The 26,399-nt window shown below is 43.3% G+C and overlaps 2 protein-coding genes across 2 annotated transcripts in view; one reads left to right on the top strand and one right to left on the bottom strand.

Annotated features, from left to right (window-relative positions):
- The window catches only part of LOC142955960 (isocitrate dehydrogenase [NAD] subunit gamma, mitochondrial-like), a 7,655-nt gene extending 1,650 nt beyond the window's left edge, over window positions 1-6,005 (bottom strand). Inside the window, exons 1-9 of the mRNA XM_076097231.1 lie at window positions 3,404-6,005; window positions 1,981-2,028; window positions 1,693-1,698; window positions 1,395-1,492; window positions 1,155-1,270; window positions 842-902; window positions 556-688; window positions 336-469; window positions 128-230 (exon numbers count right to left, since the gene is read on the bottom strand). Of these exons, the coding sequence (XP_075953346.1) occupies window positions 128-230; window positions 336-469; window positions 556-688; window positions 842-902; window positions 1,155-1,270; window positions 1,395-1,492; window positions 1,693-1,698; window positions 1,981-2,028; window positions 3,404-3,472 (768 nt within the window). The 5' untranslated portion in view covers window positions 3,473-6,005. The remainder of the gene's footprint in view (window positions 1-127; window positions 231-335; window positions 470-555; window positions 689-841; window positions 903-1,154; window positions 1,271-1,394; window positions 1,493-1,692; window positions 1,699-1,980; window positions 2,029-3,403) is intronic.
- Window positions 4,315-26,399, top strand: fam120c (family with sequence similarity 120 member C). Its single transcript, XM_076097220.1, has 17 exons — window positions 4,315-5,893; window positions 7,892-8,138; window positions 8,303-8,385; window positions 8,909-9,037; window positions 10,640-10,742; window positions 10,867-10,931; window positions 11,281-11,555; window positions 12,982-13,144; window positions 13,244-13,327; window positions 13,468-13,639; window positions 14,446-14,695; window positions 15,975-16,089; window positions 16,414-16,623; window positions 18,506-18,740; window positions 19,016-19,151; window positions 19,880-19,943; window positions 20,500-26,399. Exons 1-17 carry the CDS (start codon window positions 5,375-5,377, stop codon window positions 20,764-20,766), a joined length of 3,117 nt encoding a protein of 1,038 aa, XP_075953335.1. The 5' UTR covers window positions 4,315-5,374; the 3' UTR covers window positions 20,767-26,399.

Here is a 26,399-nt window from a genome sequence, read left to right as displayed (position 1 = left end):
TTCAATGTAAGCCTTCAGATTTAATATAGCAACAGAAATGTGAGGGACTGAACATGATGACGGTGAGGATATAAACACTGCATAATGTGATGAGCTGTATAACAGTGGGTAGACATGGCGGAGCTACCTGCATGGTGGTGTTGTCCACAATCATGCTGTCGAAGGTGATTTCAGGGTAACCGCTCGCAACCTCTTCGCAGCACTCCAGGAAGAGGCCGTCACCCAACTTCCTGCTCCAACAAACACACACACACATTAAGATGTATCATGTGTTTAACGGAGAAAGATGAATAAAAACAGGCATGGTCGGGGCCTTTGAGCCATGAGAAACTGACATGATATTAGCTTTGTGCACAGCAGTGACTAGTCGGCGTCCTTTGGCTCGAGCAGTTCTGAAAGCGTAATCTGCGATGCGCAAAGATTTGGTCTTGGTGATGATCTTCAGACATTCAACAACGCCCGGTACACTCTGCAGAGAGACAGAGAGAACGAGATGCGTGGAGGTCGGATTTGTGATGATTTGTGAAGCGATTATGAACACACACACACACACACCTCGTGCTCCAGGCTGCTGTACTCTCCCTCTGTGTTCTCCCTGATGATCATGATGTCGATGTTTCTGTGGCGTGTCCTCACTCCTGGTAGAGACTGGCAGTGCATCACGTTGGCATACAGATCCAGAGTGGTGCTGCAGAGAGAGGATGAGGCGAAGACAGCAAAAGAGAAGGATAGATTAGATGGATGGAGAGGCAGAAAGATGGTGCTAGATTGATGGAATATGAGAACAGGCACAAAGAGCCAAAGTGTGGTGAAAGTAATGAAAAACTAATGAAAAATTTACCGGAGCAGATTGTTCCTGGACTTGTAGGACGGTGGCAAGTTGTGGTTGGTCTCAATGTTACCTGGATAAACAAACAAAGTTACATCTAAAGAATGAGAACTAAAATATAGACATAAACGAACTCCATATAGCAGAATGCCTGGACTTTCTTTTGAAGTACACTCTTTGCTTTACAAATGCGGAAAGTCGAACAGAGCTAATGAATTGGGAACTGAGTGTATATGATATACATTGTCATAATGATCTTTTTCTGACTTACATGAACATTGACAGACAAGTTCTTGTACGGACATGTTTCATATAAAACACTAACCTTTTAGTGCAACTCCATTGCGTCTGATGGCCATTATGGCGTTATCGATGTCATCTTCTGAGTCCATGGACGAGTCCACATTGACAACCTCAAAGTCCACTGGCACACAGCAGAACCTGATAACAGAGAACAGATGGAGATCACTTCAATATGACGGCGCTGAGTCATGTGGTGACCGAACAGTACGAGTCTTGTGACTGACTTAATTCAAACACTGTATGCCTGCGTGTGAATTCTCACCGAAATAGTTCACACACGTGGTTGGCCAGCTCTGGTCCGATGCCATCACCGGGAATCAGAGTCACAGTGTGCCGGCCTCCATACCGCGCTGGTGGAGGCTGTAGCGCACGCACATACACAAAACACAGAAATTCTAACTCCTCTTTATACAACCCAGTAGATGCATCCCCTACAAAACTACTGAGAAGACTCTACGCTACCACAAAGACACGCTATTGTAATCCTTTAGCAATTCTGATAACTTCTAATAAGACATATGCTACTCGTCTGTGTGTGTGTCGTAAGCAGCCATACTCACTATGGTCTGCTGTGGGTGGATTGAGGAAGGAGGGATTCAGAACGGAGGAGAGAAAACAGGAAGGTTAACAGGACAAAGAGGAAGGGGAAGACATATGCTGACCAGCAGCTTCCTGGTGGCATTACAAGCACATTGACGGGACAAAAACAATGTTGGTACTCCTGTGGACGTGCAGTAAAGACATGTTGAATCCCTTGAGGCGGTGGGGCTATAAGGTTGGGAAGGTCATAAGGTAAACAAGGTGTGTGTTGCTTGAGCTCCTTTTCGAATGAATCCTGAACAACTCACAGTGTAAGTGGACTTGTGTCTCTGATTACATGTAGCTGCACCATAAACCTGAGAATACAGAGAAAAGGTGGTTATTTGCAGAGAAGATGACAGATCTGTGGTCTTACCTATCTTATCTACCCTTTTCTGTTTATTCTAAATATATATCTTTTTATTTTTATTTTATTTATTCACCATACATACATATGTACATTACTCTGCGCTTTACTGCTTTGTGCACTTCTGGTTGGATGTACTTGTATTCTGTGCAATGACAATAAAGTTAAATCTAGTCTAATTATAGGAATTTATTGGCAACAATCATTGCAAATTTACTTAGGTTGTTGTTAATGCTGGTATATCTGAAAAATGGCATAAATCTATCCTGTAAATATGCTGTTTATCTGTTCCTGTAATAGGCTAAATTAAACATTGTACCTACTATGTATATTAAAGTGTTGTTATAGAATTTGAGTCAGTTTTGTCTTCAGTTCTTTCCAGTGGGTAGAAGTTGTTAACCGGTAACTATCAGCGAAGTTAGTACATGTACTCAAATACTGCACTTAAGTACAATGTTGAGGCTCTTGTACTTTACATGAGTAATGCTGTTTAATGCTACTTTATACTTATACAGTACTAATTTTGGAAGCCGTTATTGTACTTTTTACTCCACTACATTTATTTTACAAAAAACGTGACTTTGCATATTCAGATTATTATTACAAGGTATCTTCAACTGGTGAATTAGTATGCATTATTATCACAAATTAAGCCATCCAGCAGTATGTAAAGTATTTTCTCCTTCTGTACCTGTAAAAATGAGTGATGAACACATGAATCCATCCTTCATTATAATCCAGTGATATAGTATATATTATCCTGAAATAGACCGTTCTGTATATTGAATAGGCTACTTTTACTTTTTGTACTAAACGTCGATCATGTTGCTAATACTTTTACTACATAAGATTATGAATGCAGGGTTTTGAGTTGTAACAAAGTATTTTTTTACACTTTGGCATTGCTCATTTTACTTAAGTAAAATCCCTGAATACTTCATCCACCACTGGTCGACCTGTTGTAATAGTGGTTGAATAATGTATGACCCTGCAGGGAGCCGATTAAGTATACATTTACGGTTTTAACTCGCATGGCAGAAAAAGAGGAATGCTGCAAAAAGTACATTTTCTCTCAGTCTGCAGAAAAAGTACATTTTCTCTAATTTTCTCTCAGTCTGCTCTTCATGTTAAGTTGACAGAGTGGTGCTGAAAGGACAGCGACATTAACCGAGCTGGTTCAGTTAGCCAACCAACCGTTAATCAGCTTAGCGTCGCTCACCAAACTAACTAGTAGCGTTAAACCACTACGAATGTTTTAAATAAATAAATAAAAGAGTCTGTTTAACAGTTAACTACATGCTGGTGAACTCAGAGACTGCTCCTACCCTGGTTAACCGGTTGCTGAACACGAGTTTCAGTGTTCCGGAAAGGGAGCACACTGACCGGGCCATCATGTTTCACTCTCCCCCGGGGATGGATGAAGGACACGGGGGCGTGCTGCGCGCTCACCGTTAATCTCTCTCACTCACTCACTCACTCACTCACTCACTCACTCTCACTCTCTCTCTCTCTCTCTCTCACTCACTCACTCACTCACACACACACACACACACACAGAATAAACTATATTTCTCCGAGAGGATGCTCGAGAAGTTGAAGTCATTCTAGCTAGCTTCGTGTCGCCATGGTAGATCAAATAGACAGCCTCGAGGGCCCGATGGCCTACTTAGTTTCAGGTTTTGTTCCCCCATTTTTTTTCGTGGCACTTTTTCCGTCCGAGAGCACTGTGTTGAACCACCGGGAGGCGACAAAAACACACAAGATTTAACATGAACTGTCGCCATTCTACCTGTTACACCACTCAGTAATGTATCTTCTAATAGCTTTTTAATGAATGTTTGATTATTACATTTGCTGATCTTCATTTCTTATATTTCCACTGCTGTATTCAATATTCGGTAGCATCAGTGTTGGCATACCGTAACAGCAGTTCGATAGCGTTATATTACGATTATATCGCGTTACATGTTGATATGCAAGAAGCGATATGATCAGAATCAGATGGGTAACTCATAAAATAACGCCGTTAGTACTTGAATCAGTTGTGGGCCACTTGGAAAAATTCTACTCTCCGGCTTTTTTATCTTCGTCTAACCGTCGGTATCCTCATCCTGGTAGTTGTAGTTTTCTTCTGTTTCCCATCACATCTGTTCTAGTTGGACGTGATACACTTGTTAGACTATATTTCCCAGCATACCCTGCGGTCGCGCCTCCTCCCTCCACTCTCTCCGCCTTCCCTCCCACTCCACTGGGCCGCGAGGAAGTCGCAAGATGGCTGATGTCGCTTGGAAGTAATGTTCCCCTCTGCAACATGAAGCCGTGAGTGTGGAAGAAAGCGAGGGAGGCACCATCGGGCTTTTATTTTTATTTTATTTTAGTTACTTTTCTTTTATTTCGTCAAACATCCATCTCATTCCGCGTCGTGTCCGCCCCGGACTTGTCTTCGGGAGTTGACGCGTCAAATCACGCCGGGGACCCTGCCAGCAGCTAACGGCTAACCACACAGTTAGCAAATGTTAGTACAGCTAGCCAGTCAGCCGGGGACGTAGCTTGTTAGTTTGTTTTAATTGATATTCGGAAAACCCGCGAGCCAACGAGCTACCAGTACAAATGTGCGGAAATTTGCCTGAGATAGTGCAGAATAAATGTCAAATATTTCAGCTGTCACACTAAAAAATAACGATTTTGCAAGCTGCTCGGTTCAACATCATGTCCGCGAACTGGCCATCCAGCCTGTGGATTGCTAACGTTAACTAATGCGCAGTTCTGCATCTGTTTCATGTGCACAAATCAGCAGGATAACTATTTTATTGGCATTTTTCATTCAAATCCAACCACCTTGCTGCATTTCCGTTATTTGCTGCCAACTACCTGTTTGAAGCTGGTTATGTTAAAGCCAAATTATGGGAGCAGGAAATGTGTTCAACTTTTTCTGGCTGTAGGTAGCTACACTGGCCTTGCTGGCATCTCACCAAAAATCCACCGGGATGGACACTAAACGGAGCACCCACGCACAAAACTGAGAAATTGTCATTTATATATATCACGGGATAAGTAGAATACCGATTGCTGTCACACGTGTACACACGTGCACGGTGGCTCATTTCAATAGTCTGGGTGACAGATAGTTTTGCAGGGTTAACTAAAGTACAGTTAGTCATTACATCGGAGACCAGTTAGCTCGCCTAAAGTGCAGAGCTAGCTCCGGTCTCGCCCCACATCACATTACAAACACGGCGTACAGAACGTATTCAGAGCCCGCTCCCGGCCAGACACACAGGCTCAACAACACCGTCATGGGAGTGCAGGGTTTTCAAGAGTATTTAGAGAAGCGGTGTCCCGGGGCCGCGGTCCCGGTGGACCTCCTGAAGCTTGCCCGTACCGCGGCTCGCCAGCCCCCTCACCACCACCATCCACACCACCACCACCCACATCACCCCGGGCCCATGCCTCCCCCGCCCCCGCCTGCCAGGATCCTAATCGACGCTGACTCCGGCCTGCAACGCCTCTACGGCGGCTACCAGACGGACTGGGTGTGCGGGGGCGAGTGGAACGCCATGCTGGGCTACCTGGCCGCCCTGTCGCAGGCCTGCCTGTACCAGGGTGGCCTGGAGCTGGTCGTGGTTTTCAACGGCACACTGGGAAAGGAGCGCTGGCCCGAGTGGGCGCGGCGAGCTCAGGGCCAGCGACAGACGGCGCAGCTGATAGTGAACCACGTCGGCAGCAAGGCCACCCCGCCTCCCCGGGCATGGTTCCTGCCCCCGGCCTGCCTCAGCCACTGCGTCCGCCTCGCGATGTTCCGCTTCCGAGTGCGGGTGAGCAATATGTGTGAATTATGACTGTTTTGAGTATTGTGGTCGTATGGCGTTCTGTTCATTTAACACTTGCCCTTTTCTTGTTGCACGCCCATTTAGCAGCTTACATCATCCAGCGCCCTTTTTAACTCCTTCCAGTTGGGGAGCAAGTGCAACTACTGGCCCTCACCACTGAAATGAGTCGATCTGTAATTGTGTTAATATTATACATGCAAATCAAACAGACTGCCGTGCCTGTAGTTGGCCTGCTTTGCTCTCATGGGTGTCTGTGTTGGTCTACTGGGTGGAGGAAAGTGTCCAGTGCATATATGAAGCAGCAGCTATTGGCTGAACCAGTCTGTACATTGGTGCAACATGACCTAGTCTCGCTAGACTATATGTTACATAACATGAACTCATTGAACCTTTCATACGTTGTTGAACAGCTGAGTGGTGATAGACTGTAGGTCCCCATTGCCTGTCAGCAGTACATTTGTAATGACTTATTTTGTGCATTTCAGATAGATTGTGATTGAGAATATTACGGGAAAATTTTTTACGCATTAAACCTATTGGCACAATAGTATTTGCTTAGGTGTAAAATTATAGGAGGTGGGTGTGCTATATTCTCCTTACTCCCCTAATATAGGGCAAAGAATAGCTTAACATGTTTTTGAAAAAGTAAAAGTGACTGATAAAGTTATGTTCAAGGCCTGCCATAAACGCAGCAAAACCCCTGATTGCCTTTCATGGTTCCCTACCTTTATCTTTACCTAGCTGTCTCCTTGCTTGTGATCTTCCTTCCCATCTGCTTATATGGTAGCATTAAGAAACACTGCCCTAGTGTATCAAGAGAAGATAGGGTAGAAAATCCCACCCACATTACAGTAGAATACATTCTGATGATCCTTGTGTGAGTACAGCATCATTACTCACAGTTCCCATGTGTACTTATTGTTTTTTTTCATGCCTGTATCCTGAGAAACGGTCCTATTTCTGCAACTTCGAGTATCTCACCTCTGCCTGAATTAAACATTTACTCTAGTCACTGCTGTTCCTCTCTATGCAGCTTTCTTGTCCTCAGCTTTACATGTCCTAGTCTGTCTATTTGAATTTGCACATCTGGTTGTTAACACTGGTGATTAGTTTTAGTTGTGTTATTGGTGAGTGACACAAGGAATGTGAATACATTTGAACAAGTCGTGAAACAGTTTCCTCATAATCAACCGTGCCTTCACTGCCCCATATTGCATTCATTTGAAGACAGAGATTTGATTATCAGCTCATTAAATAGATTTTTAACAGAGTAACTTGAATGTAATTATTTCGTTTTCACACTGATTAACACAGAAGTTCTCCTGCTTGCTCTGGCGTAACCGTGCACCTCACCCACCCATTGGGTTCTGCACGAGTGTGCTCTTAGGCCATGGTGTCGCCTGAGGTCCAGGTATCTGCATCATCACCAGTGATTTGGAACTGATTGGTGCAGCACAGATGTGTTTTAGCGAGGGCTGTGGAGCTTTAGTATTGTGATTGTATACAAAGTGTCAGCTCAACTGTCTGTGACCTCTATCCTTATCATAAACTGAGTATATCGCAGTGACTGCTAGCATGGTAGCTGATCAGTTTCACAGATGCCCGTCCATCTTGGGCAAATCTCTACTCTGTTAGGATCCTATTTCACGGTCTTTATTAAGTTATTCAGAAGGGACTTCAGTTAAGTTTAGAGAGCTCAAAATCCTCTCATAGGAGAAGCTGAAACTGCATAAAATTGGGCATTTTTGCTTAAAAAATTACATAAAGACTTAACAAAATAGTTGCAGAGACATTTTCTGTTAAAGTGATAAGCAAATTAATCTAAACTACTGTGCTGCATTACTTGAAATATGACGACAACATCAAAATCTGACCCATGTCAAACCAGGTTACTCCTGGAAAGGTATAAACTGTTTCAAACTCTGTTTAGAGTTAGTTTTTCTATGACCCAGCAGACTGAGTTTGTCCCCTCTGCATCCACAGGTTGTACAGACTTTGGAGGACCACCACCAGGAAGTGCTGTCTCTCTACAGGGACTTTGGATTCGCCGGCCTGATTGCTCAGGATTCTGAGTTTGCCCTGTGCAACGTACCCGCCTACTTCTCATCGCACGCGCTCAAACTGAGCTGGAATGGCAAGAACCTGACCACACACCAGTACCTGCTGTCTGAGGCCGCCAGGCAGCTCGGGCTGAAGACACAGCACCTGCCCTGCTTCGCTGCTCTGCTGGGTAAGGAGCGTACACACACGAATACACCAAATCAAACGCGCATCCCACATTTCTCTCACTGAAATACACACACCTACTTGTAAGCTGTTTTTTTGGCGCCCATCGTTGTCCATTGTCCATGTTCATTTATGCAGCAAACATTTGAAAGAGTTTCTGTCTCCCAGGAAATCATATTCTGCCTGATGAGGACCTGGCTGCCTTCCACTGGAGTCTGCTGGGACCAGAACACCCACTAGCTTCTCTCAAGGTATCGTATTATTATCAAGTCCAAAGACCTCTGCCAACCTCAGCTTAAGCTGTGAGAATATTTGCTTCAAGAATCACGCAGTACTGTATATTTAGTAAAATAGTGACATGAGCTCTGATTTACCTCAACATGTGAAATATTTTCAGTGGTTTGGGGACATAATGCTTTTCCATCAATAGAAGGCTTTTATTGTGAAGCGTGCATCCTAAAATCATGAAATTGATTGAAATATTTTGAATGAATGATTAAGTTATTGGAATAAAATGTAGTTAATTTATCAGGAGAAATAATGTCCCAACTATTTCACACCAGAATAAAAAATATATTGATATTTTTGTCCTCAGAACATCATATTATTTTTATTAAACTTCGTCTGCAAACATAAAACTTGTGTGAAGTCTAAACTTTGCACTATTTTGTAATGTTATTTAGACTATGCGATCTGTACTGTTATCATTTTTTTGACCATCATATGCCAACCAGGTATATGTGGATTAAAACCTTTGCACTGTTCCTGTCTTAGGTGCGAGCTCACCAGTTAGTGCTGCCGCCCTGCGAGGTGGTGATCAAGGCCGTCTCAGAGTACGTCTCCTCCATCAAAGACCTGGGAAACCTGGACGCCATCGCCAGAGATGTCTTCAAACAGTCACAGGTGGGCGGTGTGCCCCTTTGTCTGTGATAATTACTGATTAGTTTCTGCTAACCTCTTTATTGGGCTTAATTTGAATTGATTGAAATAGATTTACATGTTTCATTTCTGATCGTACATTCCGGACTGCTGCTGATGGTTAAATAGGTCATCACTGTTGACACAAGACCCTGAGTCAGCATCTGCACTTCCTCACACATCAGTGTTAACCATAGCATTGCGCTACACTTCATATACATCCATGTGCTTTACAGGATTATGTAGTTTCAGTTCATCAGAGCTGCGTTGTTGGTCTCCAGTATGTTTATGATTGAGCAAGTAGGGTTCAGTAGCAGTTTATCAAATCCTCATCCCGGTTGAATCTGGCTAAAACTTTACTTGATGAAACAATTAGTTGATTCATCTATCAACAGAAAATGAATAAACAATTTTGACAATCGAATAGTCTAATCAAAAAAATGCTAAAAATGTAGTGGTTCCAGCATCTCTAAAGTGGAATATCTGATGCTTTTCTTTGTCACATATGACAGGAACCTGAAAATCCTTTTGGGTTTTGGACTGCTGGTTTGAAAAAACAAGCAATTTAAAGACGATGTCAGAATATTAATTCCACTTTATCTTTTAGCCAACGTCAGCTAAATGAATCTACCATGTTGCACATACCTTAAAACTGGTTGTACTGTCTCCAGCCACGGCTCTCAACTAACTTTTGTCATCTAAATCCCGGAACCGCCCAAAATATACAACTAAAGCCGCCCCTAAATGAATATGGACCGTTCAGTCAAAATATATTTTTAGTTTAAATCATTCAAAGGGACCTTTTAGCAAAAATAAAACCTCAAAAGTATTTTTTTATTTTTTGTTAATGAATTTATGATTTCTTCAAAACAATGTTTTTATTTTTATTTATCAAAGTAATTTTATTGGTGTGTTATTTCTGATTTATATAAAGGGTATTGTTCTTTCAAATGTCGTCACATTTACTTTCATCCTCCCCGATCCTCTTATTTTAGGCCCCAGAAAGCCATGTGATCAAAACTACAGATCTACAGCGACTTGATATTCTGTAGTTAAATGTTTCAGCAAAATATTCAAAGTGAAGTGTGCACATTTGAGGCGCACTGCCAGGATGTACAGTGAGTTCAGTAAACAGCTGATTCTCTGAGTTACAGCAGTATGTCCTTCTATAACATTATCAGTCTCAGAAGCCATCTGTTGACCGATTTGTTGGACTTGGACCAAAAAGGGATAAGTCTGGTGTTACTCTACGAAGTGTTATCTGAGCATCCGAAGACTGATATATCTTCTTCCTCTGCGCCATAGAGCTCCATTGTTGTTCAAAAACAATTACAAACACATTAATGAGCCACAATGTTGCATTGAGTGACATGTTGAGTGGCACTGCTGTTCACTTTCACCCAATCCCACATATACTGTCCTTCTAGAAATACTCCTCAGAGCAACGAATGTGTATTCATCCGCTGCTGAAAATAGTCCCCAGAGATTGTTTTCATAGGATCTGTTGACTATAAGAAGGAAATATTGCCGTCCTTACCCTTTAACAATAACTAAGCAGTCAACATAATGCTTTCTTTCCCTTTCTAGTCTCGTATGGAGGACAAAGTGGAGCGATTCAAGAAAGCTGTGGAGTATTTCTCAGCTGCCTCCAAACCTCGCTCGCCCAACATGGGGCCTTCCTCTTTCATCTGTGAGTAGTAAAAAAAGTCTAGAGAACAGAACTAATAATCGTTATGTAATCATTTTCGGCTCACTAAATATGTATTTATGAGAAGAAAATGTTCATTCTCATCCATGTTTTCTTTTCTGCTTAGTACCTGGGTTTGGATTTGGGGGACCACCTGGCCACATGGGACCTATGCAGCCTGGAAAGAATCAGGTAGATTCCTCAGCCTGGTGATCCTTTGTTCCTCTTTGATGTGTCATTGGTTGTCTGGTCTCTACACGAATCTACATGTAACAGAATGGATTACGTTTTTTCCCCTCTTTGAAATCCCTTTGTGGCATGTGCTCATTTAGGGCGAAAAATTGGCTGAGAGAGACGGAGGGTGCAGCCCTTCCCGTCCCAAATTCTCCCACCAGCCTCGATTAGATGCTTTGGGTTAGATCTGAAATAAAATAGGACAGTAAACTACATCTCCCCCTCCCTCCCCCCCTTTGCTCCGTCTTTTCTCTCTTTTTTTTAAAATCCATTTTCCTTTTTTCTGTTCCTCTCCGTCCAATCACAGTTCCCTCCTCCCCAGATGCCGGGGTTAAAGCCACCCTATCAAAATGCTCCATATGGACCTGGCTCCGCCCCTCTGTTCCAGAACCCGCCGCCACCATCCCAAGACTGCAACGATTCAATGGTGGGCAAGATGGGCTTCTCCGATTGGTCGGCTCCATATGATTCCACTCAGGGGGGAAATCGATTACCCAATCATCACACCACCACTCAGTCTGTTCCCTCTCCGTCTCCTTCATCGTCATCGGATGGAGATGAGCCCAACGACAGCAACACGAAGTAAGATACAGAGACGGCAAAGTTAAAAATGTTTGGGTTTTATCTCCCTAACTGTGTTCAAGTGAAAAGGGGGATTGTGGCATTTTAGGTGGAGCAAAATTTTACAGAACACATGTTTTGACTAATCACAAGGAGAGCTTAGCTTTCATGTTATGTGGAAAAAAGTAGAGAAAGTGCTCACTGACAGGCTTGTAATTAAAGATTTGTGGCTCATTAGTCAAGTTATTTATTTAAGTCCAGAAGGCCTTTTTTAAACCCTGTATTTCTGCACAGCTGCAGATAAAGATTAGGCTTCACACATATTACAAGTATTATACTATCTATAGAATAAGACTCCAGTGGTGGCTGCGTAGGATTGTTTACGACTCGTGTGAACAATTTATTTCGTCGATTAATCAATCATCGGAAAATTAATCTGCAACTATTTTAGTAATTCTGGTTTCTTTTGTCCTCCACATGTGTAAACTGAATATTTTGGGGTTTTGGACCAAACAAGTCCCCCTTGACTTCAGGACAGACATTTTTCACCATTTTCAGACCATTTGTTTTCCATTCATGGATTAATTAAAAAAATAATCACATTAATCAATATAGAAAATAATCCTTAGTTGCAGCCTTATTGTTGCCTAATTAAGAGCACTATAATAAGTATTTATCTTGTCATTTCTTCAGTTTCTTAAACCAGGAAACACTGAATGGGTACCATATATGTTGTTGCTGAGCTTCTTCTAATGTCAGATGAGTCTATAGGAGTTCAACGCGAAGGGAAGAATGACGTTAAAAAAAACATCCCTTCGTTATGTGCCCTGTGTGTCTCCAAAGAACATAAATGTACACATCCGAAGCATTAAAGTGCTTTATAAACTTCTGCCACTTGCTGGAATTTGGTTTCCTCTCGTGGGTCCTGATGATGCAGAATGACGATCGCCAAAACTGTCAAATCAACGAGTTACCTGTCAGTCTGTATAACTTAATGTTAACTCCTTTTGAACAGGAACCAGACCAGAACTGAAATGCAACAATATAAAAAATGTTCCCCCTTGGATTAAATGAAATTAACCAAACTACAGCTGTGAAAGCACCCTTATTACAGCTACTGAGAGGAGGATGGATGAGCAGGGCGTCCCATGATTTTTAAGTTTTCACATGTTTTCAGTCTTCCAGAAATAAGGTTTAAAAGTCTGAAAAGGGACGACTTGGACTAGCGTGTTCAATTTCTGAGAGCCTTATGCTACTGCCAATTTCCTTTTGCTGCAATAGCAAATATTGAAACAAAGTGAGCAACGAACACAAACGTGTTTCATCAGCTCAAAATGTTGTTGAGGAAATGCTTCCTCAGCAGAAACGGTGATATTGTCTCAACACACACACCCACGATTGAATGCCAGGCCACTTTGATGAAACACTCATAAACCCTTTCTGTCAGCCATTTGACGGACAAGCCCTCTCGGTGGGAGGATCCTGCTGGAAGGGTGGGCTCAGCCCCTGGAGACGGTTCACAGGGCAACGGGAGCGGATCACACATTCCGTCACTGCTGTCTATGGCGACACGCAGTCACATGGACATAACCACACCCCCTCTGCCTCAGGTGTGTGTCCATGAGAGATTGAAAAAAACAAAACATTTTCAAACCAAATGTTTGTGTTAAAAAGTCACCATGTTTCCTGTTTTTTTCCCCTGATATCAGGTCAGTGCTGAGGTTCTTCGAGTAGCTGAGCACAGACACCGAAGAGGACTAATGTACCCCCAGATTTACCACATTTTGACCAAGGTAAACTGCTTTCCTCACTTATCTTTTACAAGGCCCCTAAGTCATCATCAAATAGAGATGGAGTTAATGTATCGACGTCGTCAGAGCCACCCTGTAATCTCTCTGTCCTTCCTCCTCCCTTCACCCGCTGCACCCGGCAGGGAGAGATGAAGATGCCAGTCTGTATAGAGGATGAGTGTAACGCTGAGCTGCCTCCTGCCTCTCTGCTGTTCCGTGCTGGCAGACAGTATGCCTACGGCGTCCTCTTCAGTCTGGCTGAAACTCACCGCCGCCTGGAGAGGCTCGCTCTCCGCAAGAGGGCTCCCCTGGAAGGTAGGTCCTTAAGAGTAGATAGAGGGGAGCAACAAGGAGGACAGATTGTTGTTGGGTTTTTTTCTGTATATATTCATATTTATTGAGTGGTGGAAAGTATCCCAAGCACATTGACTCAATCACTGATTGATTTAGAATTGCTATTTGAGTGAATTGTGCTTAGAGTTGAGCAGTCTGCAGCTGGTCGCGATACGTAAGTTCTCTCTTAAGTTAGGCTACAAAGCCACACTAAACGATACTTTTTCACTTTCTGTGGCCAGTCAGGGAAAGCACTATTCTTAATGCAGTTTAGTGAAGACGTTAACCAGCCTCAAGGGGCCATTTGAGGAGCTCCAATTTTTGGCTTCATAAAATGTGGGGAAAAAAGAAGTTGGATTGTTTATGGTTGTTTATCTGGCAGCTTATTATTCGCTTCAGTTGTTACATGTAACGTTGTGGTAAGGCGCACTTCCAAGAATCGTACAATGTCTGACCAAAAAACCAAAGCAGTCGAAAGTGTCTGCTGAAAGAAAGGTCAGTTCTTTTCCATGGGAATTAAACCCCGACTTCAGGACATCGATAGCCAATATTGGAGGGACACACTGAACCCTTTCCTGCTCTGTCCCTGTTAGCAGCTTTGGAGGAGTTCTAAGCGACATGATTAGAATAATATCACAACACTTAATGTATCAGTCTGCTCCAAAGCCCGGCACTGAAACACCTGTATCACTGTATCTAATTGATTGCATCATTACATTGGTTGCATCAGTTCTTTTAAACTAAACCCTGTACATTTTTAACACACTTCTCTTGCCTCTGCGTTACAGTTCCTCCAGTAATAGTCAAAGAGTGGAGCAGCGGTAAAGCCAAGTCGGCCCTGACTCCGGAGCTGGTCCCGGCCCTGTGTTTCCGGGAGTGGACCTGCCCCAACCTGCGGCGGCTGTGGTTGGGTCGTGCCAGTGAGGACCGCTCCAGGAGAACCAGGGCTTTCCTGGCCTGCCTACGCTCTGACTGCCCAGCCCTCCTCAACCCAGCACAGGTCCCACAGCATCTGCTGCTCATGTGCTGTGTGCTCAGGTATGATGGTGCTCTACACCACTGCTGTTTAGTTCAGTTACCTAGTGTGTGTGTGTGTGTGTGTGTGTGTGTGTGTGTGTGTGTGTGTGTGTGTGTGTGTGTGTGTGTGTGTGTGTGTGTGTGTGTGTGTGTGTGTGTGTGTGTGTGTGTGTGTGTGTGTGTGTGTGTGTGTGTGTGTGGTGTCCTTAATACAGTATGAGCTTTGCAGGAACACCTTCGTAAGAATAAAACACTGGCTTTGTATATTTCTATTTGAACATTTGTGCTCTGTTCTTTTCACCGTGCACTACAGCTGAAGTTATCAGTCGATTAATCTGTCGGCAGCAATTTGTATATATATATTTGTATATATTGGGAATTTCTGATCTTCCACTTGGTAAAAAAGAAACCTAAAGCTACACGGCTGGTGTTTTCCACACGTTTTTGACGCAACATGTGAATGTTCCCCATTAGTGGATTGACAGTAAATGACAATACGAGTGTGATATCAGTGGGTAAGTTAAACGTTCTCGTTGTCCATAATGTTGACGGACAGGGTTGTAAAAATAAGTCAATCTATTATTACCCTTCACTTTAATATTTTTCGGAGAAGAAGAGGCTAAAGTATTTAAAGGCAGTCTGTGATTCTAACACACTTTTTGTCATCAGTGAACATCTCCTCACGGACCACTAGCTGTCCGTTCAGTGTGAATAGTTATAATAGATCCGGTGTTCATACACAGTTTTAGTTTTGAATTTTGGAAATGATTATATCTATCTTGTAATATGACTTGAGTTTTGGTTGTGGCAGCGATTTGCTGCCACACGGGAGACTAGACTTACCAGACTCTGTGAATGTGGGATTACCCGGTCCTGCAAGCACTCGCTTCACCGGGAGGAAATCCCGCAGCATGCGCTCAGTCTGTGGCAGCTGCACGGCGCTGTGACCCGTAGTCACAGAACTCAACGCGACCTCTGTGTGATTTTGATGCAAACTAAGCAATACTTCATACATACTATGCTTCTCAGAGTACATTGTGCATCTTCACTGCAGAGATCTTAATCTAAACTGTTCTGCTTGCTTGTCATGAGTGATGTGGACATATTTAATATTGCGCTGATCAGTCTTACCATTGGAATATGGACTGTTGTGTTATGTCATTGGGCACAATTCTAAATGAAAGCCATGTAAGGTTATTGCTGCATACAGAGTGCTAATCCTATCAATGTAACTGTAGACGGGTACACTGTAGCTCTGTGCTCCTGCTCTAACGTTAGTGTTGCTTTCCTTCTCTTTCAGGTATATGATGCAGTGGCCTGGAGGAAGGATCCTCCAGAGACATGAGCTAGATGCCTTTCTGGCTCAGGCTGTTTCCAGCCAACTCTATGAACCCGACCAGCTACAGGAGCTCAAGGTGAGACCCCACTCCTCACTTCCTCATTGTTGGGCAATCAGTGTTTGGGTTTCTGCACACAAGTATTGCACAATTCAATTTTATTACTAGTGTTCTTTTGTGTCGGGCACTTTGAGTTGCACAGACTTTAGTTGCTGAAAGATATGAATCTTCCTGCACCCCTAAAGACTAATTTAGGTGATTTTGGTGTTACAAGCTACATCTCCTGTGTTCAATACCTCATGATTCACATTAACACTTCTTCCATCTTTTCTACGACTCGTATCTGTGAACTGCCTCCAGTTTAAAAATGTTCACATTTTTCATTTGTATATTTGCCGTTAGGTGGAGAAGGTGGATTCCCGCGGCGTGCAGCTGGCGTCTCTTTTCATGGCCGGCGTGGACACGGCGCTGTTCGTCAACGATGTGTGCGGTCAGCCGCTGCCATGGGAACACTGCTGCCCCTGGGGCTTCTTTGACGGCAAACTGTTTCAGAGCAAACTGTCCCGGGCCGCTCGCGACCGGTCCGCCCTGCTAGACATGTGCGAGGGTCAGGTATGTACAGTATGTTATCCTGTGTGATGGATGTGTCTTTTTAACGAAGTTAGAAGTTAATGAAATTTAGTTCATAAAATATCTCAGTGCCTTCCCTGTTTGAGGGCAGTAATGTCCAAATCAAGTTAGTTTGGCCCCGATCCGGGTCCTTTTATTTTGGGTATCTGCCAGTTCCCAATTCGATTCAAAACGTATACTTACCTGTCTAGTTATGTATCGTACACCGTGTCCTAACAAGTGTCGGCGACAAAATGTGATTGATGGCACTATTTTGTATTGTAATGTCTTAACTGGCTGCACGCCGCTTTGAGCTGAACGTTTGTTAGTTTCTGTTTATTCCTATCTCTCGCTTTGAAAGTGCCGCAGTGGACGAGGAACGGCTGATTTGTGAAGTCGAAAATATCAGTGGTTCTCAACTTTTTTGCCATGTGACCCCATAAAATTCCTTTGCGTCCCCTTGTTGAAGGTGACAAAAGTCTTTCCGTTTTGATCTCTAAACTTCTCAGATTATCTGATTTGAATAAATGTTTGATACTCAATGAGGTAAAATGATCCCAAAACTCGCATCGAAGTAAAACTTTGAGAAAATATCAATATTAATGCAGATATATGGCAAGCCCCTCAGATTTATTTGAGGGGTCCCAACCTCCATTACACTACAAAAACCTAAATAAGGAGGCAGCTGGTTGGACATTTACCTTATTAAGGTAAATGTCCATCACTAATAACAACCTACCGTATTTTCCGCACTATAAAGCGCACCGGATTATAAGGCGCACCTTCAATGAATGGCCTATTTTAGAACTGTTTTTATATATAGGGCTCACCGGATTATAAGGCGCATAGAATAGAATAGCGTCATAAGCGTGTCTCTTGAAAGGTGCCATTTTGGGGTCTTTATACACACAAGTGGTGTTGGACTAGGAGTAAGCACAGTACCGGTGTTTACCGCGGTGCGGCTTTGTAGTTTACCAGTCGTACTGAAACATTTTGACAGAGCGCCGTGTACAACCAGTATGGATCAACCAATTAACCAATTGATCCATATATAAGGCGCTCCGGATTACAAGGCGCACTGTCGTTTTTTGAGAAAATTAAAGGCTTTTAAGTGCGCCTTATAGTGCGGAAAATACGGTACTTGCTATTGGCTATATTGTACGTCATGTCTAGTAAATATCACAATATCAAACGTGTGTTTTCTAAAAAGTACAAACGTAGGAAGATAGGAAGTATCACCCATTTTTTAAGTGGTTATATCTCCAGTCTGATCTTGAGCACACAGCTGATAGTAGGGCTGGGCGGTATGACCAAAAATCCATATCACGGTATTTTTAAAAACTCTACCGGTTTCACGGTATATCACGGTATTTTTTTCCGCCTTAATGCAGTGGCGGGCCGTGCAGTGGCCGTGCAGTGGCGGTATACCAGTGGCGGTATACCGGTTGAACCGGTATACCGCCCAGCCCTAGCTGATAGGTATGTGGTTTGTTTACATGATGTAATAGAAGTGAATATTTAACAGATTCAGTGTGGACCGAGAGCGTCCGATGTCCGATAGTCAGACGCTTGCATTCAGATAAGACACAATATCACACACTGAAATAACAACTATAGCCTTATGAATTCAGCCCAACTTTTTCCAAATGATTCAAACTATGAAGTTGAAATGAATTAAAGTTAACAGCTCTGCAAATATGCCGGGGTGGATAAATAGCTGGAGAGTCGAGTAAAGAAAGGAGTGGCGCTCGATCGGCCATGATGTGGCTCAGGACAATTCTACCATTCAGTGTCCCTGCTCAGATGTTCCCAGGCTGTGAGATGGATTCACACTAATCACTCTGTAGCTCAAAGGCTCGGTCACAGTTGTCTCTCTGCTCTGCAGGAAGAGCTGGTGTCCAAGGTGGAGAAGATGCGTCAGGCAATCCTCGAGGGCATCAACCTGTCCCGCCCTCCTCTTCCCCCTCCTCTCCCACCTCCTGCCTTCCTTCCCCCTACTATGGTGCCCCCTTTCTACCCCATGCCTCCCCTCTACCCACCTCGCCCCATGGGCATGCCTCATCATCATCACCTGCATCATCCGCATCACCCGGCCCAGCACAGACCCAGAGCCTTCCCAGGTACAGAGATGGTTTGTTTCTCTACGCACGTTTTTAAGCATACTTTTAATCAATGTAGACATTCTTACTTTGCCCTAATTTCATACTACACACGGTCTAACAGCTTTTGAGTATGTATTGTGTTCACACTGGAAAAGCTGGAAAACCAAGTTTACTCAAATTAATCAGTATGAACTCTCAACAAAACGTATGCTGTTGATGTACTCTATTGTTGTACATTGCAATGCATAAAGGAAGGCTCAGTATCGTCACTTGTTGTTGTTTTTTTTGTTCAGGCCTTCAGTCCATCCCCCCTCAGGGAGGGAAACTGGAGATAGCTGGCATGGTGGTTGGCCAGTGGGCTGGGAACAAACCAATCCGTGGAAGAGGAGGGTTCAACATGCAGGTGGTGTCAGTGGGAGCCGGGAGAGGGTGAGTAAGAGTGTATTAATGCTTGAGCATAAATGCTTGAGCTGATGCTAAGTTGGTACCCTGGAAAGCCATTGTTATCCACAACTGTGTACAGGCTCTGGTCTTGGTCTCTGGACCAAGTTATTTCCTTTGACCGTTCAGAGTTGGTTGAAGTTTGTGTTGGTCAGCCAAAATACTTCACCTTCGTCTTCACCTTCACCAAAGCCAATAATCAAGTTATTAACTCCATAATGTGGCCAAACGCCGTCCTTTTTTAAGATAAAACCAGAGATAGTGAGTGCGCATGAGATACGCGGATTACAGTTATATCAGCATCGGGCGTTTAGGGTCATACAAATTATCATTATGATTAACAGCGGATGGCTATATAAAATATATACAATATTTATTACATTCACGAAAATGTAAGCCGAGCAGAGCTGCAGTCCAGAGACGCTGTGCACATTTACTCACATTTACTCCTCTGTTAAGCTTCACTGTCAAGCTTATTAACTACAGTTAGTTTTGCTGCCTAAATTAGTTTATTACTGCGTTTACAATTACTGGAAGCAGTTTCTTTCAGAGCGTGAATGTGCTTTTTACAAAGTTCTCCAGAGTTGAATAGAAGTGAACTGACCGCATGGATTTACTTTGCTACCAATTCTGTGTGAAGTCTGAACCGCTGGTGGGATGGAGCCCTGGAGCAGACTACTATCTGATCTGAACGTCTTTCTGTTTCTTCATCACAGGAGGGGTAAAGAGATTCCAGCTAAAGTAAGGGCGGTGAAAAAGCCACCTACCAACAGAACACAGGTAGCAGACCTTTATACAAAGCTCTTAAATCTTGTACATTTTTCAACATGAATAGTGGTCACAGCTATAAATTCCCTCTCTGTCTATCACGTTCACACTTGCCATCTTGCCTTCGGGTGTTATTTTTTTGTGTCTTGTTTTATTACTTGGGTCTAAGGGTTTATCGTCTCGTATACATTGGTTATAAGATTGCAAAGCATCAAGGGGTGCTCTACTAATACATCAACTTGTATCTGTTTGTGAACATGTCAATAGTGATGAGGGGGTAAGAGTCAGTCCACACAGATGTCCAGGGAAAGGGTAAAACAGATACAGATGCACAAGGGGTCGAGGTCATGCCCGTCCATGTGCTTCAAGTTCACATTGGCCTCAATTCAGGGAGGAGCAGCAGACCCCGACATATATATCTTAACGTGTACTTCCCATAATTCAACACTTATCATGTTACACAGATAGAAATAAGGAAAGGTTGTTGAGGATATGCATGAACTGGTATTGTTGTAAATCCTTGCCTCCTGCTGTTCTGTTAAAATTCTGTCCGACTGTCGTCCTCCAGACGTCGCCACCCCCCCCATCCAGCAGTCCCCCAAAGCCCTCAGAGGAGGAGGAGGCGGCCTCCACGCCAGAGGTTGCGACCCAGCAGCTGAACGGCAGCTCAGCGGCCTCCGCCATCGGCCAGCCCTTGGATGATCTGGCCCCCCTGGTCCAGCCAATCCCGTGTGCCTTAGCCAGCAGAGACAACCAATCAGACGGGGTGGAGGTGGAGGCCCCCTGTTGCCTTGACGACTGCCCGTCAGACGGAGCGCTACAGAAGGAGGAGTAACGGGATTCTTCACGGGATGCACTGCTCTGAGAGAGTCCTCTGTGTTTGACTGCCTTTCCCTGTTTTTGTAGCCCTGCATGCTAGCTGTGCACGTGATCACAGGGAGCAGGAGGTGAAGCTCCGCCTCCTGCTCCCTGTGATGAAGCAGTTAGCCGTTACTTCCTTCTTAGTTTTCTCATGTGGTTTTACATTGTTTTATGAAGAGAGGTTTTCTCCATGACTCTGTAAGCGCCCCACCCCTCGAAATATCCTAAACGCCTCCCTCCCGCACTCAGAGTAAAATAAACTTGAACCACCCCCCCCCCCCCCATTACGACCCGCCACTCAAACAAGCCCCCCTTCCCATCTTAAGTATGGGTATCTGTCAAGGTAAAATGTCTTATTTTGTGTTTTTAATGGTCCCATTGTTTGAATCTCTGCACACAGATGTTAAGCGTGCGGCTACGGTGACAGATGTGGTTTCCATTGTCGGCCTGGTTGCCATGGTTGGTAGATGTGTGTTGATGCGGTTTGTTGCCGTCTCGTGTGAGGTTTGTCTTGCATGGATACAGAGAGATGTTCGGAGTTTGACTCTGGATAATGTGAGTTAGATTTTAACAAAGTGATGTACCATTCTTCTGTGCAGTGACCCCCGTACTCTAGCAGCACTGCTAAACACACAATGTTAGTATATTTACTAGCAACATACCCCTTTATTGATTGATTGGTTATTTATCACTTCTGCACATGGTATTGGCGTGATATCTTATTTTAACCCATGTAGCATAGCCTAGTGCTTAGCACTCAGAGACCCCATGACTTTATGCACCTTAAGTATGTAAGATATAACCCCGCTCCTCCAAAAGAAAGTGCATTCTTATATTATCTTCCCATCCCCCCCTTTGTCCCTTTCGCCCAACGCTTTGATTGTATTACCCCAACAGAAGCACTTAATGTTGTATTTACATATAATGAATTTGAACAAGCCCCTATATACAGATGAATTGACAGTCTGAGCCTAAGTAAATCATTATGACATGTAGAACTGCAGTTAAAAGGTAGAGATCTATTTGAGAGACGTCAGAATGTGAACAGAGTGGTTTCAGACAAAGAAGCACTTTGTTTTAAATAATGTTAAACCACACTGGACCGTCTTCTACCAGGTGATAAAGAAATGAAAACGAAAAAACTCTTGAAGCACCTTCTGGAGTTAAGGCCAAAAAAAGAAAATAGTGATACTGCCCAGAAAAAGATGGAAATGAATGCGTGAGGGTTTGGGTAACTACTGCCTGGCAGAGTTTCCTCAGACTGACCTCACGCGTTCATTCATGACCTTTTGCAATGAAGCTGGAAGGACCCCTGATTCTCCACATCAAGGATTCCTGGGAATCTTTTCAGATTTCTAAAGTTATTTCCAAAGTGTATTTAAAAAAAGGCTAGCCCATTGAGGCAGCCGGTGATATAAAAGGGGGTTTGGCGACTACGCCTCAAAGACCCCCCCACCCACCCACCCACCCCACCCTCTGGTGGTGGTTGAGTAACGGTTGTCATGATGATAGCCCAACACCACGAGCTCTTGCCCCGCAGAGCTCTGGTGTGTCACTTTAGACCAGCAGGAAGCACTTCCCTGCCCTGAAGTACCTCCGCCGAACGAGGGCGGAGGCTTTACATGTCGGATCACATGTCACATGACGGGAGAGAGGGAGACCTCACGGCGGACTTAAGTGTGCCGCACACAATCTGAGACTTCTAAGATAATGAATTGTTTTATTAGAGCACTTATGTTTGTAGAGAATGAGACATGTCCCCCAATAGTAGGTTTCATCTGACTACGGAAATACAACTTACCAATAGCCGGTAGCACAACTGCAGATGTGAAAGCAGTAGACCGACAGATACTGCCCGAGAGATGCTGGCCACGAACATTGTAATCTCTATAAACTTCCTGAGAGAGGTTGAAATGAGCTCACCGTGTTAAACAGAAACAAAGGCAAGTCAACAAAGAAGCACCTTATTTTCTTACTATGTTGATGACTTGTGCTCGATCGTGTGCAACAACAATTGACATGGCAAAAAGAAAAGCTCTTATGAAATGCTGTTATGAAGGAAGAAACCCTGACTATATATATATATATATGTAAGTGTTGGTGTAGTCGCGTCAGACATCCCCTCAATTCTGAACTCAACCATGACAGTTGACCCAGCCTTGAGCGTAGGCCTACGCTCATCATCACAGGGCCGCGCCGCCGTCTCTTACACCAAATGAAACCAGAGGTCTGGACTGACTTTATAGCCGTTCTTGGTAGGGATTAAGCATACAAGTGCTGTAGGTGTTTGTAGGTTAAGAGTAGGTAACAGCGCCGGGCTTAACACAGGACCGTAATACACAGACACGAAGACTAGGCTAGAGAATATAGCTCCACTGGCCGAAATACTAAGTCTAGAATTACTAGGAGTCATATACTTAACTGCTTTCAACTTTTGACATTAGTACAAATATGTGTATTGCAACAGTACATTGTTAGAAGATGTCTTTTCTGTGGCGAGCCAGAGTGTGATCTGGTATACGATACCCTCTCTCGATTCGCTCGCCAGATAACATTTACAAATGCACACACACACGACAAACACACACACACACGCGACAAACAGGTATTCAGTTGCATTTGTTACCACCAGCATTCTCTCTGCTTTTGTGCTGAAGTGATTTTGTGCAGTTTCAGTTCCCAGTGGAGTGGTCGTCAGTTCATCAGAGATCATTTTTGGTAACACATTCTACTGATCCCCCAAAAAAGACAAATCCCACATTTTCAAGTTTGCATGGATTTAAAATACATGTTGCCAGGTAGGCACAGCAACGACCATCTACACACAGCACTCACACAAGACATTAACACACACGGATACATAGATGTTAAACCCTGAGTTACACAGTAGCTAGTATGGAAAAAAAAAAGTCAACACAATACATGATGTAGTGTCCCTCTCTCGTCCTTGTCTGTTTTAGTTTGATAGATATTTGATCAGTGATTTTTATGCTTGTTATCCTACCCCCCTGCTATGACACTTTTTCTCTGCCCTTCCTCCCCCCAAATGTTCATTCACTTCTTCTCTCAGCCCCCTAATCTTCCTCATCGAGTACATGCATCCACTTACAGACACTCACCACACCCACTGATTCCCATTAAAAGCAGTCACATACACATATTTTACACACAGGTTAACCCCCCCGTCACTTCCTGTATTTCAGTTCTTCTCTTTCACTCTTATCACCTCCCTCTCTGCCTCTCCTTTTAGCCCTTTTAGGAACGTTTCTATTGGCCGTTTTTCTCTTTCTCTTTGGGCTGCCCCGCCCCTTAATCAACCCAACTAACAGTAAAGGTCATATTAACGTTGATAATCAGTTTCTGTATGTATCTAGCCAGAGTCTGGAAAAAAAAATCAGAAAAAAAAATCAAAACGGTTTTATTCAATTGTGCAAATGTGTTTTTCTTACTATTTTTAATGTTATTACATCTTCTAATCTAATCCTTCTACCATTGCTTCAGTTAGTACTGAAATACGCTTAGCCAACCTAGAGATTTGAACTGTAATGATTGCGATTTTCCTTACCTGTATTTTATATGGCATCTTTAGACCACCGTTTATTATGTACGTAAGTAAATATTGCCCATTTTTTCGAAATGAAAATTGTCGTCTGCACTATGTTATGATTTTCATAATATCCCTGATAACAATTTCATGGTCGACTCATTATCAATCTAAGCTGAACTCTGCGCCCTTGCACAAAGCAGCAAAATGTCTCTTGTAAACACCTGAGAACCAAAGTACACCTAGCATCCCCCGTATACCCCCGATAAAGCCCCCTCCCCCACTCCGACATCGACGGTTTTCCCCCAGAGTAACAAGTTTTCTGATGAGTATGATTATATATATATATATATACACACATATATATATATATAAAATGACATTGCAGCACGTGTGATTTATCTGACAAAGTCAAAGTGAGGTAGCTGTGTTTTTAAGTGGGGAGACAGACAGACAGGGAAAGAAGGAAGGAAGTGTGTTTGTGTTGACTGAGTGAGCGAGTAGGCAGATTTGGACATGTGACCAAGTGTTTAGGCATTGTTGGTGAATTCCCCAGCTCCTGCTCACACTCAGTCACATCTTCTTCCATTGACCGAATTCAGGCTGCGTGAACTACTGCACACACTCAGATCGACACTAATACACAGGAAGGAACAACACTCGACAAATATGCTTTCTGTCACGCTGGGGTTTTGGCGCCCTCTTTTGCGTTTTTGTTTTTTTTACATGTAATTGTTGTGCTCTCTCAAAATTGCCTTCTAACGCCCCAGACTCAGATCGACAGAGCAACTCATTGCTGTACTAAGCTTCTTCATACGTGGGCACGGAGGCTGCTGAAAGTGGATGAATTCTCCTCAAAACACAAATCTGAGATTACTTGGTGTCCTGATAGATGTCATAGTGCAAGCAAGAAATAATTCACCTGTATGAGGATGAAACAACTAGTCTACGAATAGATTAGAACTCAACTTAACTTCCAGCTTTTCTTTAAGATCTGAAACGATTCCTCAATTAACCAATTAGTCGATTGACCAAAAACAAACTGACAAAATCAAAAACATGGCTTATGGAAATTTTGTGACATTTTCTAGACTATACTATGAGTTTGTTAATTGGGAAAATAATCGTTGCAGCCTTAAAACACTCAACAGATCCATCGCTTTGAGCTTTTATGATCCATAAAAAAAATGTATTTCCAGTTTCTTGTCTTGTCTGGATCGCAGCTGATGTGTCTTGAGGAAAATTCATCTTCTTTGTGACTGATGATGAAATGATACGAGTTATGATAGAAGCATCCTGCCTCGCTTCCTATCAAATGGGAGCGCCTCTGAAGAGCTCGGCAATGTTAAAGAGAACCAAAAGTCCCAGAATAGAAATGTACTATGTTGTATTGTGGAAGTCAAACAGTATTATTGTCTGTCATACAGAATGTGGAAAGGAGTCATCCGTTGTGTTGTACCTGTTCTGATATATTTTCAGGATTCTCACAGCATTTTGTCCAGTTTGAGTAAAGGTCCCTGATCTGTCAAGTATCTCTCTACACTGCCACCTGCCAACCTCAACAGCCCCCCAAACTCCAGTATAATCCCACCCCCTCACAACCCTCCAACGGCTGAGTCCCAGTAAGGGGCTCAAGTTGATCAGTATGGGCTATTGTCATGTTGGTCAACTGTGCCCTCAGCCACGAGTGTACCGATGCATGTACTTCAGTACCCAGGGCCACCCGAAACTACCTGTGCAGCAAAAAGGGTTCAAATTGATCCATAATACTATTGTTATAGAAATATTATCATCATCATTATTGCTTTTATAATTATGGTTGGTATAATTTGTCATCATTGTTAGCATTATGGAAGCACCGGACAGTTTGTGGAAAGACAAGAGAAGAAAAAAAAGAAAGCTTTTTTTTATTTTTATTTGTCTGGCTGTTGGTGGTCTGATCTCACTCACAGAGGGAGGGGAGGAATGGTTCAGAAAGAGACAAAGATGGCAGTCATGTTTGTACTGGTTGGGAAATGACTTACAGTGCTGAAATAAAATTTATTCTTTTAGTAAAAAAAGTA

This window comes from Anarhichas minor, unplaced genomic scaffold (assembly GCF_050575085.1).
Source record: "Anarhichas minor isolate MPS153535 unplaced genomic scaffold, ASM5057508v1 ptg000003l, whole genome shotgun sequence".
Taxonomy (NCBI): domain Eukaryota; kingdom Metazoa; phylum Chordata; class Actinopteri; order Perciformes; family Anarhichadidae; genus Anarhichas; species Anarhichas minor.
This window is presented reverse-complemented; position numbering and strand designations above follow the sequence as displayed.